General features: G+C 39.4%; 2 protein-coding genes across 6 annotated transcripts in view; one reads left to right on the top strand and one right to left on the bottom strand.

Annotated features, from left to right (window-relative positions):
- The window catches only part of CAMKMT (calmodulin-lysine N-methyltransferase), a 214,443-nt gene extending 210,719 nt beyond the window's left edge, over positions 1-3,724 (bottom strand). For all 5 annotated transcript variants that reach the window (XR_008436145.1, XM_053972659.1, XM_053972661.1 and 2 more), the window contains exon 1: positions 3,443-3,724. Coding sequence is in view for 4 of the 5 variants with exons in the window: in XM_053972659.1 (XP_053828634.1) it covers positions 3,443-3,541 (99 nt within the window). In the remaining variant the exon portion in view is untranslated. The remainder of the gene's footprint in view (positions 1-3,442) is intronic.
- Positions 3,643-22,249, top strand: PREPL (prolyl endopeptidase like). The gene is given in 18 exon segments (XM_053972654.1): positions 3,643-4,381; positions 4,383-4,430; positions 4,432-4,516; positions 4,519-4,550; positions 4,553-4,798; positions 7,391-7,591; positions 8,106-8,172; positions 9,190-9,393; positions 11,427-11,550; positions 13,834-14,050; positions 14,629-14,814; positions 16,247-16,450; positions 17,187-17,362; positions 18,775-18,991; positions 19,177-19,326; positions 20,242-20,368; positions 21,258-21,340; positions 22,169-22,249. Coding segments are annotated over 18 exon segments (2,493 nt in total). The 5' UTR covers positions 3,643-4,336.
- Positions 22,250-22,971: the final 722 nt, after the last annotated feature.

The raw sequence follows: 22,971 nt of genomic DNA, 5'->3' as shown, positions 1-22,971 counted from the left end.
AAATATTTTAAAACCCTACGTATAACTGAGAAAATATCATAAGTGGAGAATACGTTATATTATTTATATCTAATTCTGTATTCTTTACATATGGATCAAGACGGGGGTTTTCTCAAGTCTGTTCTTAAAACAACCAGAGTTGTGTTAAACAGGGTACAAAGATAAATTACTGCTCTAGAATAACCCACTGATAAACACAAAAGGGTGACAAACTCAACTCATCAGCAAACAGTCACTGTCTACAAAGATCCTGGTAAAATATTACCACAGATCTCAATTGTAACACCCTTGGTATTTAGTCAGAGTATTACGACCATGTTTAGGACTTCCTAACCAGTTTTATACCCAAAACTGGTTGATATCTCTTAAAAAAAACCTCACCAAAAGAGAATCTCCTGCAAACAACATGGAGAAAGGCAGTCACTTGAAATTCCCTGTACTTGTATATCCTTGTGTTAGGCCTAGTTGCACTAAGAGCCAAATTCAGTAACAGCTTATGGTCTACAAACCTCTGCCAGTTCTGTGGTAGTGACTGCAACATGGTATTTTGTACGTGCAAGAAAGTTTCTACACAATCAACTACAACATAACCTGTAACTGCACTCTAAATGTAGTATAGTATTTATTTTTACTATAGTATCTTACTATAGCACTTATTTTACTATAGTATTTATTTTTACAAATAATATATTTACCAAATTTTTTTATCCAACCATAAATAATTTACAAACTCAAGACTAACAAAAACATGGAAAAAAGATCTGAAGAACAGGCACCCTTCACAGAGAGAAGAGCAGAAAGAGATGAAAATTTGTTTTAGAAGTGCTCCTGTTCAGGGAAAAAAAGTGTCATTGACCTGTCCTCACTTTAGCTTTTATTTTTCAATCCTGGAAGTTGAAGTACATTAGCAGGTACTAAGCAGATACTCTCAGGCATGTGGTACAGCTCTTGGGGATGGCCCTGTGCAGGGCCAGGAACTGAACTTGATGATCCTTGTGTGTCCTTTCCTGCTCAGCATCATCTGTGATTCTGAGATTTGTGTGAGACGAGCAAGATAGGAAGGATAAAGAGCAAGAAGGCAGGATAAACAAAAAAAGCTTACAGATTTCATGACACTTTCTATAGGGAATAAATGTACATATAGGGAGGAACCTAAAGCATGCCTATTGCTCTAACTTCTCTGCTGGAAACTACTGACTGGATAAAACCTTCAGCCACAGAGACTGGCAGAGCTCAAAACATAGCCTTAGAGAACTTATCCAGTCATTTACAAATGCACAGTAAATGGGTAACTTCCCTCAGCATTCTTTAAAATGCAAAAAATACTCTTCTTGATTCTGACAGACTAAGTTTAAAAATATTGCCAAAACCTTCAAACTCAGTACATACATAAAACATTTCATTGATAAAGAGCACACAGGTAATTATGCAAACCCCTGGTTCTTTATGCTAGCTTCATAGGATACCTCATAAAAGGGCTTTTTTTTTCTTAATTAAATCAGTGAGCATGCACTCAAGCATCCTTACCACAGTAAATCAATTTGTGTGTGCATTGAATGAAAGCAAATTCAAGATATAAACACACCACAGAACTGATTTCACGTAAGGCGTTATTATAAACAGTATGAAAAGTGCTTTTAAAAGCACTGTAAGAAACACTTTGACAGTGCTCCTTTAAAAATGGATTTAAAGGGAGGTTGATACCGTCTTCCAATCCATAGATAGATCTGAGCACCACTGTAGCAAAGAGCACAGAACTGATTTTTACTTCAGATGTACCACTAAGATTAAATTGATCCTTGCTCATTGTACCATATAAAAATCAACAGAAAAGCTAAAGAACATGGAATAACCAAGGGAATCTGCAGAGGAAAAGGTCACAGACACATGTAGTTTGAGAAAAAAAGAGAAGCCTTCTCCCCAAATACCTACATGCACTCTTCCACAACCCCACCCTATTGATATGAAAAGCTCCTTATGATTTTAAGAGACAGGAATATGCCAAAGGCAGTATATGTTGAGAAGAAATAACAGCTAGTACAGCCACAGAGTGCAGCTTACATGGGCTGCTAGAACAGAATTCTACAAAGACAAACCTGATATTCCTACCAGTAACTTTGACATTTCCCGCTTTGGAGTATAACAAAACAGAAGTTGGTCCTTTTGAACAGGACCTGCAAATTTAGAAACCAAAAGCACACACAAAGTGCAATATTGATGTCCCCAGGCCTCCCACTGTGACCCTGCAGCCAGGTGCCCCTTCCAACCCGGCTGCCCCCACTGACTCAGCGCCACCTCTCCGCCCTGTCAGGGACAGCTGTCCATAGGCAGCTCCTGACGTCCATCTGCACAGAACCAAACACTCAAGTCAGGGCTGTAAATTTCACATCCCGTAACAATAACAGCCAATGAAACAGACTAGAATTTTTAAGCCTTTATGCCTACACTCATCTGCAGAGGAATCCTCTCCAACCTCACACTGCTCTGAAAGGGTCTGTAACAGTGTAGAAGGCTGCAGCTGAGGAGCTGCTGTTTACCACAGCACAGGTGTCACTACTTGCTCCTTCCTCCTCCTCACCTTCCTCCATGCACAGCGCCTCAGCAAAATGCAGTTTTCACTGCCAGGTGAGCGGGGTCTTGCCCCAGCTCCCCACCAAAGGCAGTCTTGGGGGGCAAGGAGCAAAGAGCAGGAATGAGGTGGCAGCCACGAAAACCAGCCCCAGCGGCGGCATGGATGGAAGGTGTCAAACTACGGCCTGAAAATCCCAAGGTGCCCTCAGGCGGTGGGGGTGCCACTGGGATGCTGGTTCTCCTTCCTTAACACAGACCATGGACAGTTTTGGGGATCTACTGAAGGCACAGGTTAGAATCATAAAATCACAGAACAAGCTGAGTTGGAAGGGACTCATCAGGACCATCGAGTCCAACTCCTGGCCCTGCACAGGACACTGCAAGAGTGACACCGTGTGCCTGAGAGCATTGTCCAAACACTTCGACTCTATCGGGCTTGCCTGACACCACTTCCCCGGGAAGCCTGTTCCAGTGCCCAGCCACTCTCTGGGTGAAAGATCTTTTTCTAACATCCAACCTAAACCTCCTCTGAACAACTTCAGGCCATTCCCTTAAGTCCTGTCACCGATCACGAGACTAAAGGGATCAGAGCCTGCCCCTCGGCTTCCCCTCTCTTTAGAGAGGGTTGGGTGCATATATATGTGTATATTTTTATTATTATCATATTTGCCAGGGAGACTGCTGCAAGCCCCTTTACATGACCCCCCCATAGTATTGCTCGCAATCCTCCCGTAAGGGGCGCGGCCAGCGCGGGACGCCGCCGCCGGGGCACAGCCCGGCCCGAGGGAACAGGCAGAGACCCCGCGCTGCCCTCGGCTGCGCCGCCGCCGCCCCGCCATGCCGGCCCCTCCCGCCCACGGGCTCCCCCTACCTGTCCGAGCAGCCGCCACCGGGCTCGGGCCGCTGCCGCACCGCTCGCCCCGCACCTGTCCGCGGCGGGGCGGCGCGGGGAGCCGGCAGCCTCGGCCATGCGGTGGCGGGAGCGCCGGGAGCTGGCGCGGCGGGAGGGAGGGAGGGAGCGCTGTCTTGGGCGGCGGGGACGCGGCGCTGAGCATCCAGCGGCTGCGGGACCGGCCGGGCTAGGAATGGAGCGGGAGGAGGGGCGCGGCCATCTTTGCTAAGGGCAGCGCCGAGCGACTCTCGCCGGCCGAGGAAGCGCGGTGCTTTTCAGGCCCGGCACGGCGTGGGTGCGCCTCAAGACACGTCGCCTGTGGCCACCGCGCTTGGGGACGGGACTGGGTGTGGCACGGCGGCCACCCGGGAAAGCCGCGCCAGGGAGCGTGCCCGCCCCGCCGTGGTTCCGCGTCCCGGCGCTGACATCAGCGGCGCTCGGGCGCCGCGGCTGCTGAAGCACCCTGCCGCCATCTTAGTTACGGGCAGCGCCCCCGGAGCGCTGCCGCCCGCCCGGCATCTGATCCCGGACAGCCCCGGCCCAGCGGGAGCGGGAGGAGCGGCGGCAGCGCCACGGCGAGTCCTTGCGCGGGCCGCGGGCGGACAGACAGCGCCGGCGGGGAGCGGGGCCGCGCCGGGTCCAGGCGGACACGTGGGCCCGTCCCCTGCAGTGCTCCTGCGAACGGGGTTCAGCTCCCGCTGCCCGGGGAGCCTCGGGAGAGAGCGCGGGTTTGGTGTTAGATGCTGGGGAACTGAGGGGGGGACGACTTCTCCAGACTTTCCCAGTATTGTGTCCTTCAGCGTTTGGACGTGCGCTGTTGCAGCTCCCCTTCTCCTCGAAGTTTCACTGGAGTTGAACTTTGGGCCGCCCGGAATGTTCAGGTTAAAATGTGGGTGCCACTTGTTAACAAACAGACTAAGTTTTACTTATTTTCTTCTCATTTGATTTACCCAGTGAATCAGACACTTTTCTTTGAAAGAGGACGTTTATGCTATGTCTGTTTCCTCTGTGTGTATGTGTATTTACGCCTGCAGTTTACGTTATGTATATTTCACAGCACAATGTAAATGATCGGCAGTTTGGGATTTTCAGAAACTCCAGGCTGGCTGTCACAAGATGAAGGTTAGGATGTGCTGCGCTGGACTGCGGAATCTTCTCCAAGGGCTGAGCTTCCGTGCCAAGTACTACTCAAAGCATAACCCTCCTCAAACAGTGTGTCCTTACAGTAAAATTGGACCAAAAAAGTGCCACATCCTGGGCTGTTCAAAAAGTACATGCAGCCACAGGACTGCACCACCTGGAAGCATCCTGCCATGCAGATTCTTTTCCTGCAAGGTATGCTATTAAATATAGACTTAATACCAACAACCACCTTGGCACATGTCTTAAGGGATCCAGTCATACTTTTCGCATGTTGAAGAAACATATTTTTCCCAGAGAATTTGAAGCAGAGGAATAAAGTCCAAGATATCAGTTAAGTTCAAGGACTTGTACCATTGTTCAGCTTTCCTATGCTGTTTTGACATAAAGATGCATTTGGGTTGATTTTCCCACTATTGTAATTTTGAAAAAAATTGATATCTTCCAGACTTAGGTAAAGTGTCAGGAGAAAACTACAGGGGGAGATCAGCTAGTGTAGAGGCAAAGTGTCCAAACTGATGATACCAGACTGTGAGCTGGCTCAAAAAACACTTGACTTTTCTGTGTTGACCAGTAAGTCATGGTTTCCATCACATTAAAATATGATATGATGCTCACGTGTTCTAAACTATATTTTAAAAGGAATGTGCATTGATTTCTGTAAATAAATATTGTGCAACTGGATGGCAGTATATCATGAACAGAGTCAGAAAGCAGTCTGAAATAATCTTAGGTCTTCTGTCTCAGTGTCTCTAATACAGATTTTGCTAGAGGTATTATAAAAGTTTACTGCAGTATGACAGCCTAGAAACTTATTTATATACATAAGTATTATTTTAAAAGATGTCTGTTTTGGTTTATTTGATCCTTAAACATGTTTTCAGATGTGTGCCTGGTTGTCCTAAAATTGTTTCTTCAGAGGTTATCTTGTAACTCTTTTATTTGTCACTCTGAAGAGTTCCTAAGGCTGTGTCTCAAATGTAAGCAAATGTTTCAAGGAGAACATAGGAGGTCTGGAGGGACGAGAATGTGTGTTCAGTTTACTCAGTGGAACTTCACTAACAATTGTTACAAATGCTGCTCTGTGACACTAGTCCCAGGATGCAAACATGGTTTTCACTTGAAAGGAGGCTGTGCCCATTTGCTTTGGAGCAAATGTTTGCACACCAGTTGTCATGGAGATCCTCTGCTATCCTGAAAATCTTTCAAGATTGCTGGATTTTCCCCAGGCAGGGAGGTGTACTGTACCTCTTAATGCATCCCTACACTATGACTACCAGTTGTATATAATATTTCCAAATGAATACAATGGGAATTGCTGAAAACAAAAGGAGGGCAATCATCAAAAGATTCATAAAGCATGGAACATGTCAAAACAAGTTGTGGATGCTAAAATTTTACATAGGTATAAGGGGAGACATATATGAGATATAGAAATGACATATATAAGAGAGACTTTTTAAATATCCAGAAACCATGTTCTGCTTAGGAAATTCCTGAGCTAAAATTGTTTAAGGCTGGGAAAAATCATCTGTCTTGTCCCATTCTTATGCTTTCCTAAGTATCCATTTATGGCCACTGTGAGGTTTTATCTGGTTGCACCATGTTTGGGGCATGGTGTTGTCTTACAACAGTTTTTCCAGTGGCTGGGGTGAGGTGGTACACCTTTGGTATCCAGCAGTTTGTTTCTCCTGACCAATCACTTATTTGCTTTAGAGCTTCTCTAAGAGCCTTCACAATTTCTTTGCCTTGTGCCAGGTGACAGGAAGGATTGGTCTGAACCAGTGACAGACACTCTCAGCTCTCAGCAATGATGTGCTTTATGTTCCTAGGGAGTTTGGTAACTGGAACAGATGGTTTCCCTTCAGAGTCTACTTGAAGCATTCACATTTTGCTTCTCATCTGTTTCTGAAGACAAACTAGGAACAAACCAACATCCCTTAATGGAAAGTGAGGACAGGATATGAAGCACAGGCTGCTTTTTAAGCTTAGACACACTCAAATCATACACTGAATGTTATAAAATTCTACTTTGTGTGATCTGTGCAGTATTATGTAGTGTAATATAAGTTGTGAAGCTTACTCCTTGGTCAAGTGGGATTTCACAGCATGCAAGAGGAAGTAGGATTTTGTTATAGCAGTTTTTAACACACTTTTAACATTTTTTACAATAGAAGACAGCTTTGTAGGCAGTGAGGTAGCAGTAGCCTCACATTTCATGGAAAACCAGATGCTTAAACTTATTCCTGATAAAATTGTTGCAGAACCCATATCAGTTCACTTCATTCTGCACCTTATGAACATATATATTAACACTTCTGAGGAGGTGGAGCAAAAACCTGAATGAGCTGCTAGGACTCCGAGGTACAGGGACAGAGGTGTGAGCACTGTTGTCTAGGAAAGGAAATGAGAAATTACACTCTAAAGTCAGGACATTATGAAAGAAAGCTGTGAAGAAGGAAAAATAATAGAATTCCATAAAAAGTAAAACCTAGTTCTAGAACAAGAACATAATTACTTATAATCAATTAAGAGCATATATTAATAGTACCCTAAATTTTGAAGAGAAGACCTCAATGTATCAAGTAAAGCACATTTGACAGTGCCTCCCAAAAGATCAGGAAGAGTTAAAATAAAACAGATACCAACCACAGTTTTTGTTCGCATGTACTTTTGTAATAACAGAAAGGTGGTTTTGGGCCTGTGGCTCAGGGGATATCGCCTCAATGTGTTCAGATTGATGTACAGTGTGCTGGCTTGTAGCCATTGTTGTCTTTCCTTAATTAGCAGAAAGGAACAAAAGTCCCTTCCAAAAGGAAGCAAAATACATCCATAGTAACTTCAGACCTTTTGCACAAGAACCTTCTGAAATCAGAGCAAAAAAACTGGAATAACATTTCACCAACATACAAAGCTATGACAAAAAGAATCAAAGAAAAACTGGAAGAATTGCACAACATGTATACACTCAAGTCAAGAAGCCCAAGGGTAAGTGGCAAACAATACAAACGTTTCCCATCACTGACTACAAATAAAGGGTAGTGAAGGTGTTCCTGCTATAAAATGCTGGTTTACTCATTTTTTTACAGTAGAAATGTTGAATATTTTAATAATTTTGCATAGTAACAGTTTGTGTTTAGAACAGCTTATACATGTTATGACAGTGAATTTACCTTAATTTCTCCATAGGCAAAAGCAAGTAAAGATAAAATAATCCTCTGACTTTTGGATAAAGATTACAAAACATTGTAAGTTGCAAGAGCAGTTGCAGGTGATCTGAGCCTTCTGTGAAATTTAGAGCAGGTAGAGGTAGCTTAAGTACCCTAACTGAAAAAACTTTTCTGATGTGTGCAGTTCCTTCTTCAGTATGGAATATATGTTCTGCCATTTGTTACAATTTGTTACACTTCTGCTATACAGAAAAATGACTGTATACAGGGATTCAAATGAAACAGTATGCTGTATACAGTATGCTTGATATATTTTTGTTTGTATTGAACAGATGAGGTTTGGAGAGAATGTGTACTTTGAAGAGAATGGCAGCATATTTCTTGCAAAGGCAGATGATGGTAAGGGATTTCCCTTCCTCATATGGTAGGATTCTTTAAAAAGGTATACCTGTATCACTTAAGTGTTCTTTTCTTGCTTTTCTCGTGGTATTAAATTATAGGTTTGCTTTTCTCATGGTATTAAAGAGATTTTGATCTCCTTAAAGAGATTTTGATCTCAGCTCCTTGGTGAGGGCCCTACAAGATCCCTTTCCTTCTGTTCCATCTTGTCAGCCTTCTCCCGCAGTCTGGTTTTTCCCTTCCCATCCCTCTGTGAGTTCATCACAGGAGTTGATCACATAACCTCACGATGCCAATTCCCTTTGCCTGAGCAGAGTGTGACCAAATCCAGGATTATCATCCCTGATATCCAATTTCATGCCTTGCCCCAGTTCATATTCCTCCAGCTTCTCTCCTTTGTTTCCCCTGATGATTAATTCCTTGGGTTAAATACCAACCCAAGGTTAACTTGTCTGTTTTTTAACTAAAAATACTTTTATACAATTCTGTACTAGAGTAATAATTCTAGAATCCTGAATCTGAAAAGGTGAGGTAAAGAGAGTTAGAGAGTAGTATATATTGATACTAGGACAAGTTGCTGGAGAGGAAAGAGAGAAGACACTTCTTTGCAGAGCCCTAAGTTAAAGTTTTGAAGAAAGGAAAAGAACATCCGTGCTTTTTTATTTGTGGGGGGCGGGGGGTGAAAGAATTTCTGATTTTATTTATTAAAAACAACTGCACCTTAGCTATCTGAGCTTTAAAATTCAATATGTTTAGTAGAAGCCAAGATCTACACTTTTGAAATATTTTTAGCAATAACTACAGGACTTTTTTCCTTGGAACTGCAATTTTTTGTTCATTTTTACAAAGTACATTTGCAAATATCTTGCAAGACAGGTATTTGTTGTTGATAAATTCTACTAGAATGTTTGTGAATATTGGAGACAGATTGTTAAATACGGACATTAAGAATGACCATTCATTTTGACAGTGTCTTAATTACAGGATTTTTTGCTATCTCTTTTTCCTATGTAATAGGTGAAGGAAATGCTAAGATTTTATTCAGTGTTGAAGATCTTGGCTTTTCTGATGCCTTTATTCAACGGATCAGAATTTCACCAGATCAAAGATACATGGCCATCAGCTTAAAAAGTGAAAATTCTGAAGAGGCAATCTGCATTATTATGAAACTTGGTCATCTTCCTTTTGTGGAAAAAGTAATTCCAAGTGTATTTAGCTTTGGTAAGTCGTTTATAAATATCCTGTGGATCACACAAGCTTTCAACACAACATTTTTTTTTAGTTTAAAGACATTTTTTTTTTTTTTAATGAAGGTAACATTTAATCCTTATAGATGTTGAATTTTTTCTTATGGTTTCTTTAATGCTGCATGATTACAGGCTATCAGATATGGATGAAAGTGACTGCTTCCTGGATACAAGTTTTCCTTCATTGTATAAGCATTTATGCACATTACAACAGTCATAATTTTTTCCATTGAATCCAACATGCTATGTTCAAAATATAGTAATGTGACTGTTTGTCATATAAAGATGTTTTTGAGGGATGTTCTAGTTGGTAAACACTTGCAGCTACAACTGAAGTCAATCATAGCTGTAGACAGCTTTGCTTGAAAAGTGTGGAAGTACTACCTACTAGTGAGTATTGGCTGGAATTTCAACTGGAATCCAGGATGTGGGTCACACTTCAGAGCCCAGTGAAGTCAGCCTGGCCTTGAATCAATTCTTTCAGATTTCAGAATAGATTACAGAGCTTTACATTGCTGTTAAAAGAAGCAGAGGTAAATGGAAGTGAATGGGAAAACATTATTTTTTTATAGTCTGTTAAAGAATATAGCAAAAAGAATATAATAGTATGTATACATTGTTCCACATCTTGTACTTTGGATTATATTGCTAGATGTCATCAAGTATATCTACTGCAGTAAGCAATTTGCCTGGGCAGAGCAAAAAGAAAAAAAAAAAAAAAAAACAACAACTCTATGTACAACTTCCTTGTTGAAAAAATGAGAAGTAGCAAAAATTTAGTGTTGTTTCCCCACTGAAAATTATAATACCTGTTGAAAAATAAACATGCAAATTTGCCAATGACATTTTACAATAAACTTGATTTGAACATGTATCTAGGTTGATCCAGAAGAATCAGTACACTTAAGAGACCAACATCCTGTTGCCTAAATAGGTGTGACAGATAATAAGAGTACAAAAATGACTATCAGAATGGTAAATTCTGTAAAGGTAAGTCAGGTGTGAGTGAGGTACAGCAGTAGTGTCAGAAAGCACAGAGGTGCCTCAATCATGAGCAAAAGAATTAGGTCTTAAAACTACTTGCAAAGTTTATGGGCTTGTATTGAGTGATATAAAATAGCAGGGAGACAGACAAAAGTTCCTGAAAATTTACACCTTGATTTTTCTATAGTCTAGGCTATAGAAAAACTTGGATTTGCCCTCTAAAGGCTTGTCTTCATAGTGAATCCTCAGCCACTTGTGCACTTTGCAGCCACATTGCTGTTCAGAAAGCAAAGTGTTTGTGTTATTTTGGTGTTATGAATTCTTCAGGGTTTGTACTGAAAATCAGTATTTATGCATAAGACACATACAGCAGCTTTTAAAAGCACATGTGTTAAACATCATTCTGTTGGCTGTAGGAGCAGCAGAGATGGCAGGAATGTGGCTGGATCAGTCAGAATAATTTCAGAATAACAAGGTTCCTGTATTTATACCTTTCTATGTTGGTGAACACATACACAAGCATAGAAAACTGGAGAATTTTTATCTCAGCAGTACCCATGGGGCACATGCATCATCTCTTTTCTCTAAATGGCTTGTGTGCAGTCACATGCAGCAGTGCAGAGCTTATGATGTCTTTGTTATCTTGCTGACTCTGTGTAAATCTCTTTTTCTCTGCTGTTTTAAACAGCCACGTCTCCTATTTTCCTGTTACCTCCAGAACCCACACAGGGTCAACAGCTTCCTATTACTGAGCCCAGCAACATTGACCTCTGCTTTTTTTTTTTTTTCTTTTTTTTCAATGCAGATTCTTGTTCTCTGGTATTCAGAAAAAACATGGAAAAACCTTTTGGCTCTTACCTCAATCCCCACAGGATGCAGAAGTGCTGTCCTCAGTTCCATACCATCTGCAACCCACCTTTTTCAGCACTGGGTCCAGTGTCCATGGAAGTCCCATCTTCTCTCAGTAATATCAGTAATATCATCTTCTCTCTGAATTTGATACACATTTGTCTTTTTTTCCAGAGTGGGCTGCAAATGATGTTCTGTATTACACAACTCAGAAGAACCTTAAATGCCAGAATGTATTCATGACCACTTTCACTGACCAGAAACATACTAAGTTAGTTTATACAGAACAAGATGCAAGGTAATAAATACCTAAAATAAAACATATTTTAGAGTATTTTATATGTAAAATATAACTGGTTTGGAAAACAAAGTGTTCCATATCATATTTCAAATAGTAAAATGCATTTTTGTGTTCTGCTGTCAGTAGTGCCTTATACAGCCTGAGAATGTGCTCTGTTCTCCTTTTGATATGTGATCAACAGAGATTTAACTTTCCTCTCTTACCTCATGAGTTCAGCTGAGTTTATAAATGTCAAGGTCACTCTCAGGTCAGGGTGTCCTTTAATGAATGTGTGACAGTTTCATACAGGGTAAATCAGACCGTGGATTTCATTTTGTTTTCTCTGCTATTGATGTCTGATATATCTTTTTAAAAAAAAATACATAAGTTCAGGGTAATCCTTGCTCTGGGTAATGGATGAGCAAAATCATTACAACATTCCAAGAGACAGAACTATTGTTGACTGAATACCCTCTCAATAACCTTTCTTTAAGCAGTGGTTTAGGAAGACAAGAAGGCTCTTTGCTAAATTGAGCGCAGAACTAGCTTTTCAGCCTTGTAGCACATGGTATATTTATACAGCAATGCATAAATATTTCTGATTATTCTTAATTCAAGTTACATATTCAGTAAAGAAATGCCAACTATACTTTCACAAGAAAAAAGAAAACAAACAAAAAAATTTGCAATGGAGATGGAATAAATAAGATCTCTTTTTCCAGTTGCATTTGATGCATCATTTTGGAAAATCGAGTTGCACTGACCTGGCACTTCCCCACAGGGAAACTGTTGGCATCATTCTGAAGGTCACAGTCATTACAGTAGATCTACTAGAAACTTGCTCTAAAGGTTCATGTGCTATTGCAGCTCATAGCTGAATTCCTTCATCAGAGATGGCAAGACATTCTTTTGTATTGCCATTGAGCAGTTTGTTCTGCATCTCACCAGCTCTTCTAGTTGCAATCAAATATTTTTTAGAAGCTGAAAATTTCTTGACTTTTTTTTTTTTTTTTAAGCTACAAACATAAAAAAATTTGTAATATCAAGGTCATAATTCTTGGGGAGAAGTGTAATATGCATCAACCCTCTTAGAGGCAGGATTAGCAGAGCTGAACTCTTGGAATCTCTACTGAATGCAGTTCCCTATTCTTGCCAAAATCATGGGTATTAGACAGGCAGGAGGCTGATTTTTCTTGCAGGCTTTAGTTCCCCCTCTGTGCCTGTCCTAAAGATGTCAAGAGGGTGCTATTAGAAAAAACAGTAGTACCAAAAAAACTTTGAGATCCTCCACCTGCAAATAATTAAAGGCACTGAAAATACTATCTAAAGCATCCTTTCCTTCACCAGTCAAATACTCTGAATCTTAGAGAGATCATCATTGCAGTCACGTATCTGATCTGTGTGATGCAGATTATGGTACTCAATCCTACATTTTCTTGATGGAATCAGGATCTTTGTGTTGGACAGTTTTGCTTTTAGAGACATCCAGTCTTAAGGGTTCAAAATGGCAAAGAGACTGTTCTGATCCATGATGTGACATTCTGGTTAATTTGGATGACTCATAGAAATTTGAATCTGAATTTCAGCCTGAAGCTCTCTACTATTTGCATCTAGCCACTGGTTATAATTCTGCTTTCTGTTTCTAGATTTTAGAGGGATTTAAATCCAGTAGGTAGTTCCTAGTTTCTTAGTTCCAAAACCAGTGCCTAGTTTCCAGCTTTATCACTCCAACACTGTCCATCTTTCCTCATATAGGCCTCTGTGCTTTTTTTCTTTTTAAATAGTACTTTCTGTCATACTTGCTCCAGACAATTAGGTCAGTAGCACATAGACATTTTATCAATTAATTTTTAATAGCTCTTACTTTTGTTATTGCTGTTCCCATATGATGTCATTTATTATTTTAACTATCCATTGCTACTTTTTTTTTTTTAATAGGGTTACAAGCTCAATAAAAAGTTCTACATTTTGCCTGAATTTTAAAGCCTATATGCATCAACAAGCTTCCAGTCTAGCTCAATGATGCAAAAACCTGAATTTAGTTGGGCAACAACTAAATTGCTTTCCTTGCAGATTTCAGGTTTCATACACAAGATTGAAGGGTTTTTAATCCCAGGGTAAATGCAGGAGAAATGGGTCTGGGAGCCAAGTAGCCTGAAATTTCTCCAGTCTGCTTAGAGAAATGTTGTTTCTTACCTTGCAGATGGAAGCCCATGATTTGGAAACAACGGATGTATTTTAAAATACTGATAAAATTTAAGCTTTTTTTTTGTTTCTTTTTTTTTTAATGATTCCCTACAGATTCTTTGTAGACCTTTATTGCACAAAAGACAGGCATTTTCTCACTATCAACAGCAACAGCAAGACAACCTCAGAAGTTTGGCTGGTTGACTGCAGACATCCCTTTGAGTCACCTGCTCTTGTACAAGCACGAACCACGGGGGTCATTTACCACATCGAGCACAGAAAGGACCAGTTGTACATTCTTACTACATATGGAGAGCCTGCAGAATATAAGGCAATTTTGACTGATAATTACATTCATAGGATTAATTTAGATGCCTATTGCAGGTCATATAGAAATAGTAAAGTTGGCTTTTAATTCTGTTCATCACAGCTTACTGAAATAAATTGAGAGAGAGCTGCATGGATTAAAAAGACTGATAGTGCTGCATGGAGTCTCACCTGTAGGAGACCAGTTTGATCTTAACTCCTTTGACAGCATCAAGAAATGACTATGCTTCAACAGTCATTTCCCCTATATCAAACCTTAAATTGGTGATCTCAGTTTGTGTAATCAAACCCACCTACAATTGTGCTGGCCATACTGAAAGCACTTACTGTATTACAGTCTTCTGTAGAGTAATCTTTGAGACTTGGTCTTCTCCAAATGTTACTGCATTATTTTTCCATTTTGCCTAAGTAAAGGGAGTTTAAAAATCTCCAGTTTTAGACAGGCAAACACCCCAAATACAAATAAGTAATTTTTTGCAAGAAAAATGTATGAGATCACCTATAAGTCCGTACCTCTCAGCTGTAACTCTTACTACATTTTAGTAATACAAGGTTGTTTGTTTTGTTTTGTTTTTTTTATAGTTGATGAAGGCACCAGTAGCTTCCAGTGGCAAGGAGAACTGGCAGTTAGTTTATGCACTGGAAAAGAAAACCAAGCTAGTAGACTTTGAGATGTTCAGTGATGACTGTATTATGTTCCTGAAGAATGCTGGTCATCTTTACTTAAATGTGATTTCTTTTGTTTCATACTCAATTCAGTCAATAAAGGTACGTTTTAGCTTGGTTTAAGCAGCATAATATTTTTCCAGCTTCTTTTTTTTTGGCATAGCATAATGAAAGCAAAGATAAATTTCAAAAGTAAAAGCGGTTTGGAAACTATTAATACTGGCAATTTCATTGTTATTACTAATTGTGTTACCTGTGGCTGTTCTTCAGGATTTGATGTAGTGGCTTATTGCAGCATTTAGAAAGTTAAAGAGCAGCTATCCTGTGAGCCAGTTCTTTCTTCAAGGGATTACAGTCAAGCTCTTCACAATACAGTTGATTTCTAATGTAAAACAGAACTTAGTTCCCTAAATGCTCTACTTAGTTTATCAAGACTTTTCTTGCCTATACTCATTGGTGTAAGCAAGGCCCCTACCACAGGAAAAATAATTAATGTTCAGAAAACAAGTATGGACACTGTCCCCTAATAAATGGGAAGAGTTGATATTGCAGTACAATTGATACAAAGGATTTGTTTCCATTCTCTAGTTGTTAACTACTTGTGGATTAAAAACAAAGTGACAAGCCAAATCCAATTTCTGAAGACCATTCAGGTGAAATATTTAATTGATTTGTTTTCCTGAAAAATACAGTCTGAACAACTTACAAGTTTATTGCAACAAGCTGCCAATGCTGCACTCTATAAAACTGCTACAGAAAAAAGGTTTTCAACAAAGTACACTGTATGGTCTCCAAAATCTTCAATTTTTAAAAATGGCCATAGTTTGTTCATTCAGAAAGGGCCTGCAGTTACTCAGGAGAACTTGGACTTCTGCTGCCTTTTCAGAAGCCTCTAGCAGCCTAACCCAAGTAAGTAATGGTCTGGCAGAGGGTTTGGCTATGTCCCTGCTGCTCTCAAAGAATGAATCTTGATTTCTTTCATTCTTAGCAGAGTTAAAAACCTTAAATATAATAACAGTAAGTATCTGAGGGTGAATGTGCCAGGAAAAGGTTTTGTTCTTCACAATGGCTGGCACTAGGAACAAAGTTAAGAGGCAGGGGTTTTCAGTGGCTTAGCATTACTGAGCTAACTCACAGTAAAAGCATAATAGCTGACATGGACTTGGCTGTATAACGTGTTGAAGTAGAACTGGAAATGCAAGGAAAAATAGGATATAAAAAATAAAACTAATGCAGAATAATTTCAAATGTTTTCTTTTAAAAAGTCTGCACTAATACCCATTTTAAACTGAATTTGAATTTATTTTTTGTTTTTATTTCATTGTCCAACTTTATCCAATGGCCTCAGGGGAAAAGTTCACCAGTCTTTCTTTTCTTTACTGTTTTATTACTGGATTTAAATGAAATACAGATTGTGCTACATACAAACTAAGATAATTAGTTAATATCTAAAGTCTTTTACTCTGAAAGACATATTAAGCAAAATTTACAGAAGCAGTGTAAGGGTCTCACTTGAAATACCATGTTTTCTCAGCTACCTACGTGGGCCTGTGAATTTGAATTGGAATCTCATCCTGAACATACCACCAGCACCTGCTATTTTCAGCTCTCCTCCCCAGTACACCCCCCTAAGCGTTTTGCATATTCATTTAAAGAAAATAATCTCATTGAACAAGCTGTGCAAGAGGTACCAATTATTACGAATTGTCACACTACACGTTTACTAGCTAAAAGCAAGGTAAGATTTTTCAGTCTTTTTCCCATTCCTTTTATTCTTTCCTTCCTCCCCACCCATTTAAAGAAAGTGCATTTGGCAGCGAACAGAGATTAAAAATGTAAAGAGCAGTTGGTGCTATAGTTATTAAACAGTGGGTGTTTTCTTCAGTGCTATAGAGAAGAACAAGAAAGAGTCGTGATTTTTTTTTCCATTAACCTGGGTATTCCACAGGAGATAACAGCACACGATGAGTCAAGAAGCTTAGTATAACTGAGAATTGCTAGTTGATGTAACGGTATTGTACTCCACATGATAAATGAAAAAGGTGCCAGCTGTTGAAAAGAACACCCCACAACCAGCTGCACAGTGCAGATCAAGAAAACAAAGTTTTAACAGCCTGAGTTTAAAAATTTGGAGATGTTAATAAAGAGTTTGTACTGTGGTAAGTGGTAAACTCTATTGTTAATAACATATATTCTTGGTGTTAAAGGGGGAAGGAAGACTTGGGTGCTTTGGTAGTTTAAAAACTCCTCAGGTGTTGCACTTAAATGAATTTATACTCTGCATCCGTAAGCCCACACAGCAGAGGTTCAGTCTCAGGCTTTATTTTTCAAGAGTGCTTTGTACACTCTAAGTGAAAAAAAATTACTATAATCAAAAAAACATATTTTAAAATAAATAATTGAAGTTTTCATTGCCATGTGTCATTGAGATTTCTGCAATGTCCCTTATTGTAAAACTACTCCTTCTTTTCCAGGATGAAACTTTGGTGCCAATTACAGTTTTTCATAATAAGAATTCTAAAGAACTACACAGGAGACCACTTCTAGTTCATGTATATGGAGCTTATGGCATAGATTTGAACATGAGCTTTAAAGAAGAGAAGCTGATGTTAATTGAAGAGGGTTGGATATTAGCATATTGCCATGTTAGGTAAGTCAAATATAAAATGGAAATAGTATTTTATTTTGCAGGATATGCAGATATTTGTTCATGTACAACTGAAGATGCACCAAAACTTTTTTTTGTGTGTACCTATATCTAATTATTCATTCTCTTCTTAGATTTTTTTATTTAAGTAGTTTTTAAATTTTCCTCAGGGGAAAAAAACACAAGAGCACACCACATTTTAGGTTTCTTAAATCTACATGATGGCTGTATGTAACTTTTAATCTTTTGAAGTCTCGTTACTTCTTGTCTGATTTTTGCTCAAGAAAAAATATGGTTAGATGCTCAAGTTGCCATGGCATGTTATCTCCCTCTGCTTCTGAGAGCATTGTGTGCTAATGCTCAGTCTGTATCTTCTGAAAGCCATTTCCATTCTACAGCAACAACTAAGCATTTAACCTGCAACCCTTGTTCTTTTATTGTCTAAATCATCTGTCTCCCATTTAGCTACAAATCTACCAGTTTTATAAAACTGCAGTGTACAACAGACTTCAAATTTTTCTCAGTAGCTAAGGAAGACAACAAAAGAATCATTTTAGGGAGGAGAGGGAAGGGGAGGAATGAATAATTGTTGGAAATACCAGTCCCAAAACAAATTCAGCAAATATATTCAGTTTGCTGTACTCAGTGGCAAGCATTGTGCTGTTCTTCCTCACATCCCACTAAGAATCTTAAGATGCAGGTCAGTCCTACATGAAGATGGATTTCTCATCCAAAGATGGCGGGCTAATCAAATAATCAATTTTAAACTTGAAACCAGAAGAGGAAGCTTCAGGTGGCTTAAAACCAAAATTGTGGTTGCATAGAAAGAAGTATAAATTATTTTTATAATTCTGTACTACAAAACTTAACATTTCAAGTAGTATTTGAAATTCACAAATTTGGCGGGGGGGGGAGGGGGCAGGAACCCTAACCCAACTTTCTAACAGTCTCAAAATTTAAGCTAAGTGGAAGACAAATCCTGAGAGTCTCATGTGGAGCTCAGAAATACTATTCTACTGTTTTCAATAAGTAATACTGTTAGTAATGGAACTATTGGAAATGTTTTCAGTATTTGCATAGTTTCCTGTATAAAAAGATAACATTATCTGATTTTGTATTTCCTACAATGAAAATGTAATTTCCTAACGTGTTGCTTTTCCTGTGGATTCCAGGGCACAAGCACATGTGCCCTTCTACAGTTAGTATTTTCACCAATCATCATGAATGGATTTATTTTGCCTTCATGTTGTCTCTTTTAGCCATAAAGAAGGGTAAAGGCAAAAGTAGAGAAGAGTTAATTGGGAAAGCAAACTATGATGTGCCATTCTGTGGCTGCTGCTGTTCTTCTGTTATCTGAAGCTACACCGTGTAATGTTTTCTGAAGAGATTCCAACTTGAATTGCATTAAATTTCAGGGGTGGAGGAGAGCAGGGCCTTAGCTGGCACAGAGATGGATGTCAGCAGAATAAACTCAAAGGTCTCCATGACCTCAGGGCTTGCATCACGCTGCTGCACCAACTGGGATTTTCTCAGCCTAAACACACAGCACTGGCAGCTGCCAGTGCTGGGGGAGTTCTTGCAGGAGCCCTGTGCAACACTGATCCAGCACTGATCAGAGCCATGGTTTTACAGGTGAGCTGCTGCAGACCTTGTACAGATTATAACATTAAACTGTATTATCTGTGTTAATGTACCACTTTCAGAATTGGAAACATTCCAATTCAAAGCTCACTCTCCTCATTTGTTTGAGAATACCTTGACTCAGATATTCAAGGTCCTCTATCCTATTTGCCAACTTTTTTTTAATGATTTCTAAGGCTCCTTTCATAGATGTTCTAAATACAATGATGAAAACTCATCTCCCACTGACAATTGAGGAACAAGAAGAATGGGGAAATCCATTAGAAGATGAAAAATGTATGAAGTATATCAAAAGCTATTGCCCATACCAGAATATTAAGCCACAGGTAAAACTATGCTTTCTGTACAGAATACTTCAGGCATAAATTGTAGTGGTTTATAAGAAAACCAGAAGTAGATCACTGAAATTTAAAAAAAAATCTCCAATATAAATTATTTCACTAATAATCTTAGCAATAGTTGGAGTCACAAGTGACTACTGAAATTAACCCAATGCCTTCTCCTAAATGATATGAATTTCTAAACTTGCTTTTGTTTTAGGACTTTCAGGAAGTAATAGATTATTGTATAGCAAATCTCAACATGCAAAATGCCCTATTTTCTGGGGGAGTTTTGACATTTTACTGTGTTTTGCTGGCTTTTTTGCAGACACAGGAGGAAGGAGGTTTCCACTGGAGGTATTTTCCAGTGGAGGTGGAGGTATTTTCCACTGATTTAATACCTTTCTAGAAGTATTAAAACAAACAAACACTGAAAGGGAAGAGGACCTATAGCTTTGACATTGTCATCTCAAGGGAAATCTCTCTTTATTTGGCAATGTGTTAGCTATGTTGCACAGCTTCATTAAGTAAAATTCTTACTATTTAAAAACCAACTTGTGTGCAGAAAGATTGAAAAATAAACTTCAACTATTGTTCTAAGGTAAACTATTCCATGATTATTACTCCCTTTTTTCTTTTTTTGCAATCATCAGCAAACAGACGGGTATCAGACCTTTACCAGTGGGAAGAGAATGTTTTTATGACCTTTTGCAAGTAGATTATGCCCAAGTGTGAAGTCGTTTTTCAGACCAAAATACTTTTTGCAGTTAGAGTGATAAAACTCTTAGAAACACTAAGTAATTATGTAATAGATGAGTTCTTAAATAAACCCTAACAAATTGTATAGTAAGAGAAAAACGTGTTACTCTGTGAGAAAGACCAGTTGTCAAATGTTTAACTGGTTTTGGTTTCTAATCTCAGTGCTATCCATCAGTTTTTATCACGGCATATGAAAATGATGAACGGGTAACACTACCAGGAATTTTACAATATGTTCAGAAACTCAGGAAGGCTGCACTAGATCATGCCAGCAGAACAAGTAAGAAAGGTAAGGGTAAGAATATCTCAGATAAATGGAGTTAACTGAACCAAAATCTTAATAGTCATGTAAATTAAAGACCACAGAGATTGACTCCTCCTTAAATGAATTCAAACACAATCCCAAATCACCAGCTCCACAGCAGACTCAGAGCACTCTCTGAGATGCAAAAACATAAAGACTTGGAGCCTGTGAGGGGGTTCACTCTTTCCTAGGCCTCCACATAGGGCAGTTGTTGGACAGTGTAGGGTGAACCCACGCTGTCACTCCAGCTGCTGACAGGGCTAAGCTGCAGTTCTCAGCAACCCTTGAAGAAAAATCTTATTCTTGCTGTTACATAAAAACCTATTTTTCTCAGTTTGCGAAAGCTGCAGGTCCTTAATCCAAGCTAGAGTGACGAGGCCAAGGCACAGGTGCTTTTATACCTGAAACTTAACCCTAACTTCGCAAGTTTCCAGCAAAAGGTACATTCAAGCCTGACAATTTTCTTGTACCGTCCAGTCTGGGGAGAGGCTTTTACCATCATTACCAAAAGAGATCTTGAATAACCTTTTCTACATTTCATGATGCCCTGTCTCTGAGTTGCACAACTGCAGTGGTTGATAAATTGCAGCCGGTGCTGTGGTTGCTGTTGTGCTTTTTGTGCAGGAAGAAAAGAACATGTCTTTCCAAAAAGACTCAGAACAAACGCACTAAATAGATGAATACTTCCCAAATATACAATTATTAGAAATACAAATAATTCATTCAGAAAGCCCCTCTACAATTCTCTTTTACTTAAGGAATAATTCTGTCAGGACAAGAAGGCAGAATTAGCTATCCTTAAATAATTCACATACCCACATAATTTTTTCCTTGTTCATTCAATGTAAAGTGATTACCAGCTTCATTGTTCCAGGAAATTGGATTCCTAATATCATCCTAGATGTCCAGGCAAACGGCAGTCATTGTGATTCATCCTGGGAGCACTCACTGAATGAGGTATGATCCCTTTACTGCACAGCTCCATAACATGTTGCAGGGCTGTGTCCCCCCTCATGGAATACTTCAGCCTCAGTAGTTGGGCAGTCATTGGGCATGTTTAAACTACAAAGAAAAACTGCTAGAGCAACTGCTGATTTTACATATAGATATCTTCAATTTTAGAACCCAGCAATATTTATATATAATTATATCTATTTTTATACACATATATACTTGTACAGATATAAAAGAGACAGTGGCAGAGCCAGATTATTGAAATAGCCTTAAAATAGTGTTCAATTCCCACTGTAATGTGCTAGGAGCTTTGAATGAAAGGTTCCAAGTTGTGCAAAACATCGTTCCAGCAGGAAAAGTCTTGCTCTGTAGAGTATTAAGTGCTTAAAACTGTCATACTATTTACTCCTATCTTTCTCATTGTGTAAAACATACATGATGGGTTGGATCTTTACATTTTGAAATGCGTGATCTGTGCTATCAAAGCTCTTAACAGTTAGCTTTCAAGATTTTGCACTTTATACAAGCATGCTTGTTAAAAGCAAAATACTGTCAAGACCTAATATATTTTTACTGATGTCTCAGACTGTCACAGTTGGATACAAATTTTATTACTCTTAATTTTATCAAATCATAGAAAATGTTAATTAGGTGGTGGTGGCAGTTATTCCCAAGATGAATTCTTTTAGGAAAACTCCATGCTGTCTTATGACAAGGTATTTCTTAGCATTAGTATAAGAAAGGAAGATTTACTAGAATAGCTGCACAAGAGCCTGAATGTTTATAGTGCAAAGAACTTTACTTTGTAATAAAATATTTTCATTATTTTAGGTTGCAAGACACCTTGCTTTTCTGAACAGAGAACTTGAGGAAGTGTGCCATCCCCAACATCACAGCAAATCCCGCAAGTAACTCCTAAACACAGTGACCACGTGAAAAACTTTGGGTCAGGTTTGGATTTGTATAGAAAGCAAACACCTTCTCCAGAGGATCTCTCCTCTCGGATCCCTGCTTTATGGGCACAAGCACACAAAGCTGTGTGTGGCATTGCCTTACAAAAATACAGACCAAGAACTGGATTTGTGCCCTGCCAGGCTGTGCAGAAGCAGCTGCCAGCAGAAATGAGTTTGTCCAGCAGCTCTGTTCACATGAGCCAACTACACAAGCAGAGCTGGAGCATGTAGATCCTCACAGGAGAGCCACAGGCACTTGGCACAGGCAGCCTTCCTGGCCAAGGCATCTCTTGCAAAGCCACATCTTACACAACGCAGCAGAACTCCTCCGAAGCATCTGACATTCAATTCTCACTACTTCCAGAACTAATTCCCATATGTAGGTGATGGTGATCACTGCCCTCTCTATCTGCACAGCAGCCATGGTGTACTGATCATGTGGTGGGATTGACCAAACTGCAAAGAAAAGCACTCTCAAGAAGAGAGTTTTAGCACTTTAGAACTCCAAAACAGAGTTTTAGAACTCTGATCTGAATACATTAAAAATCTTGCAGTTACCTTACCTAGCATGGTAATCTTAAGAAGGAGGTGCCAGAGTCCCTCAGGAGGACAAGGTTGGTGTGTCAAAAGATACCAGAGTATCTCCAGAGGATAAAACAAAAAGAATAAAACACTAAAGCA

The sequence above is a fragment of the Vidua macroura genome, chromosome 3, assembly GCF_024509145.1.
Source record: "Vidua macroura isolate BioBank_ID:100142 chromosome 3, ASM2450914v1, whole genome shotgun sequence".
In the NCBI taxonomy this organism is placed as follows: domain Eukaryota; kingdom Metazoa; phylum Chordata; class Aves; order Passeriformes; family Viduidae; genus Vidua; species Vidua macroura.
Note: the sequence above shows the minus strand (reverse complement) of the source record. Positions and strands in the feature narration are given on the sequence as shown.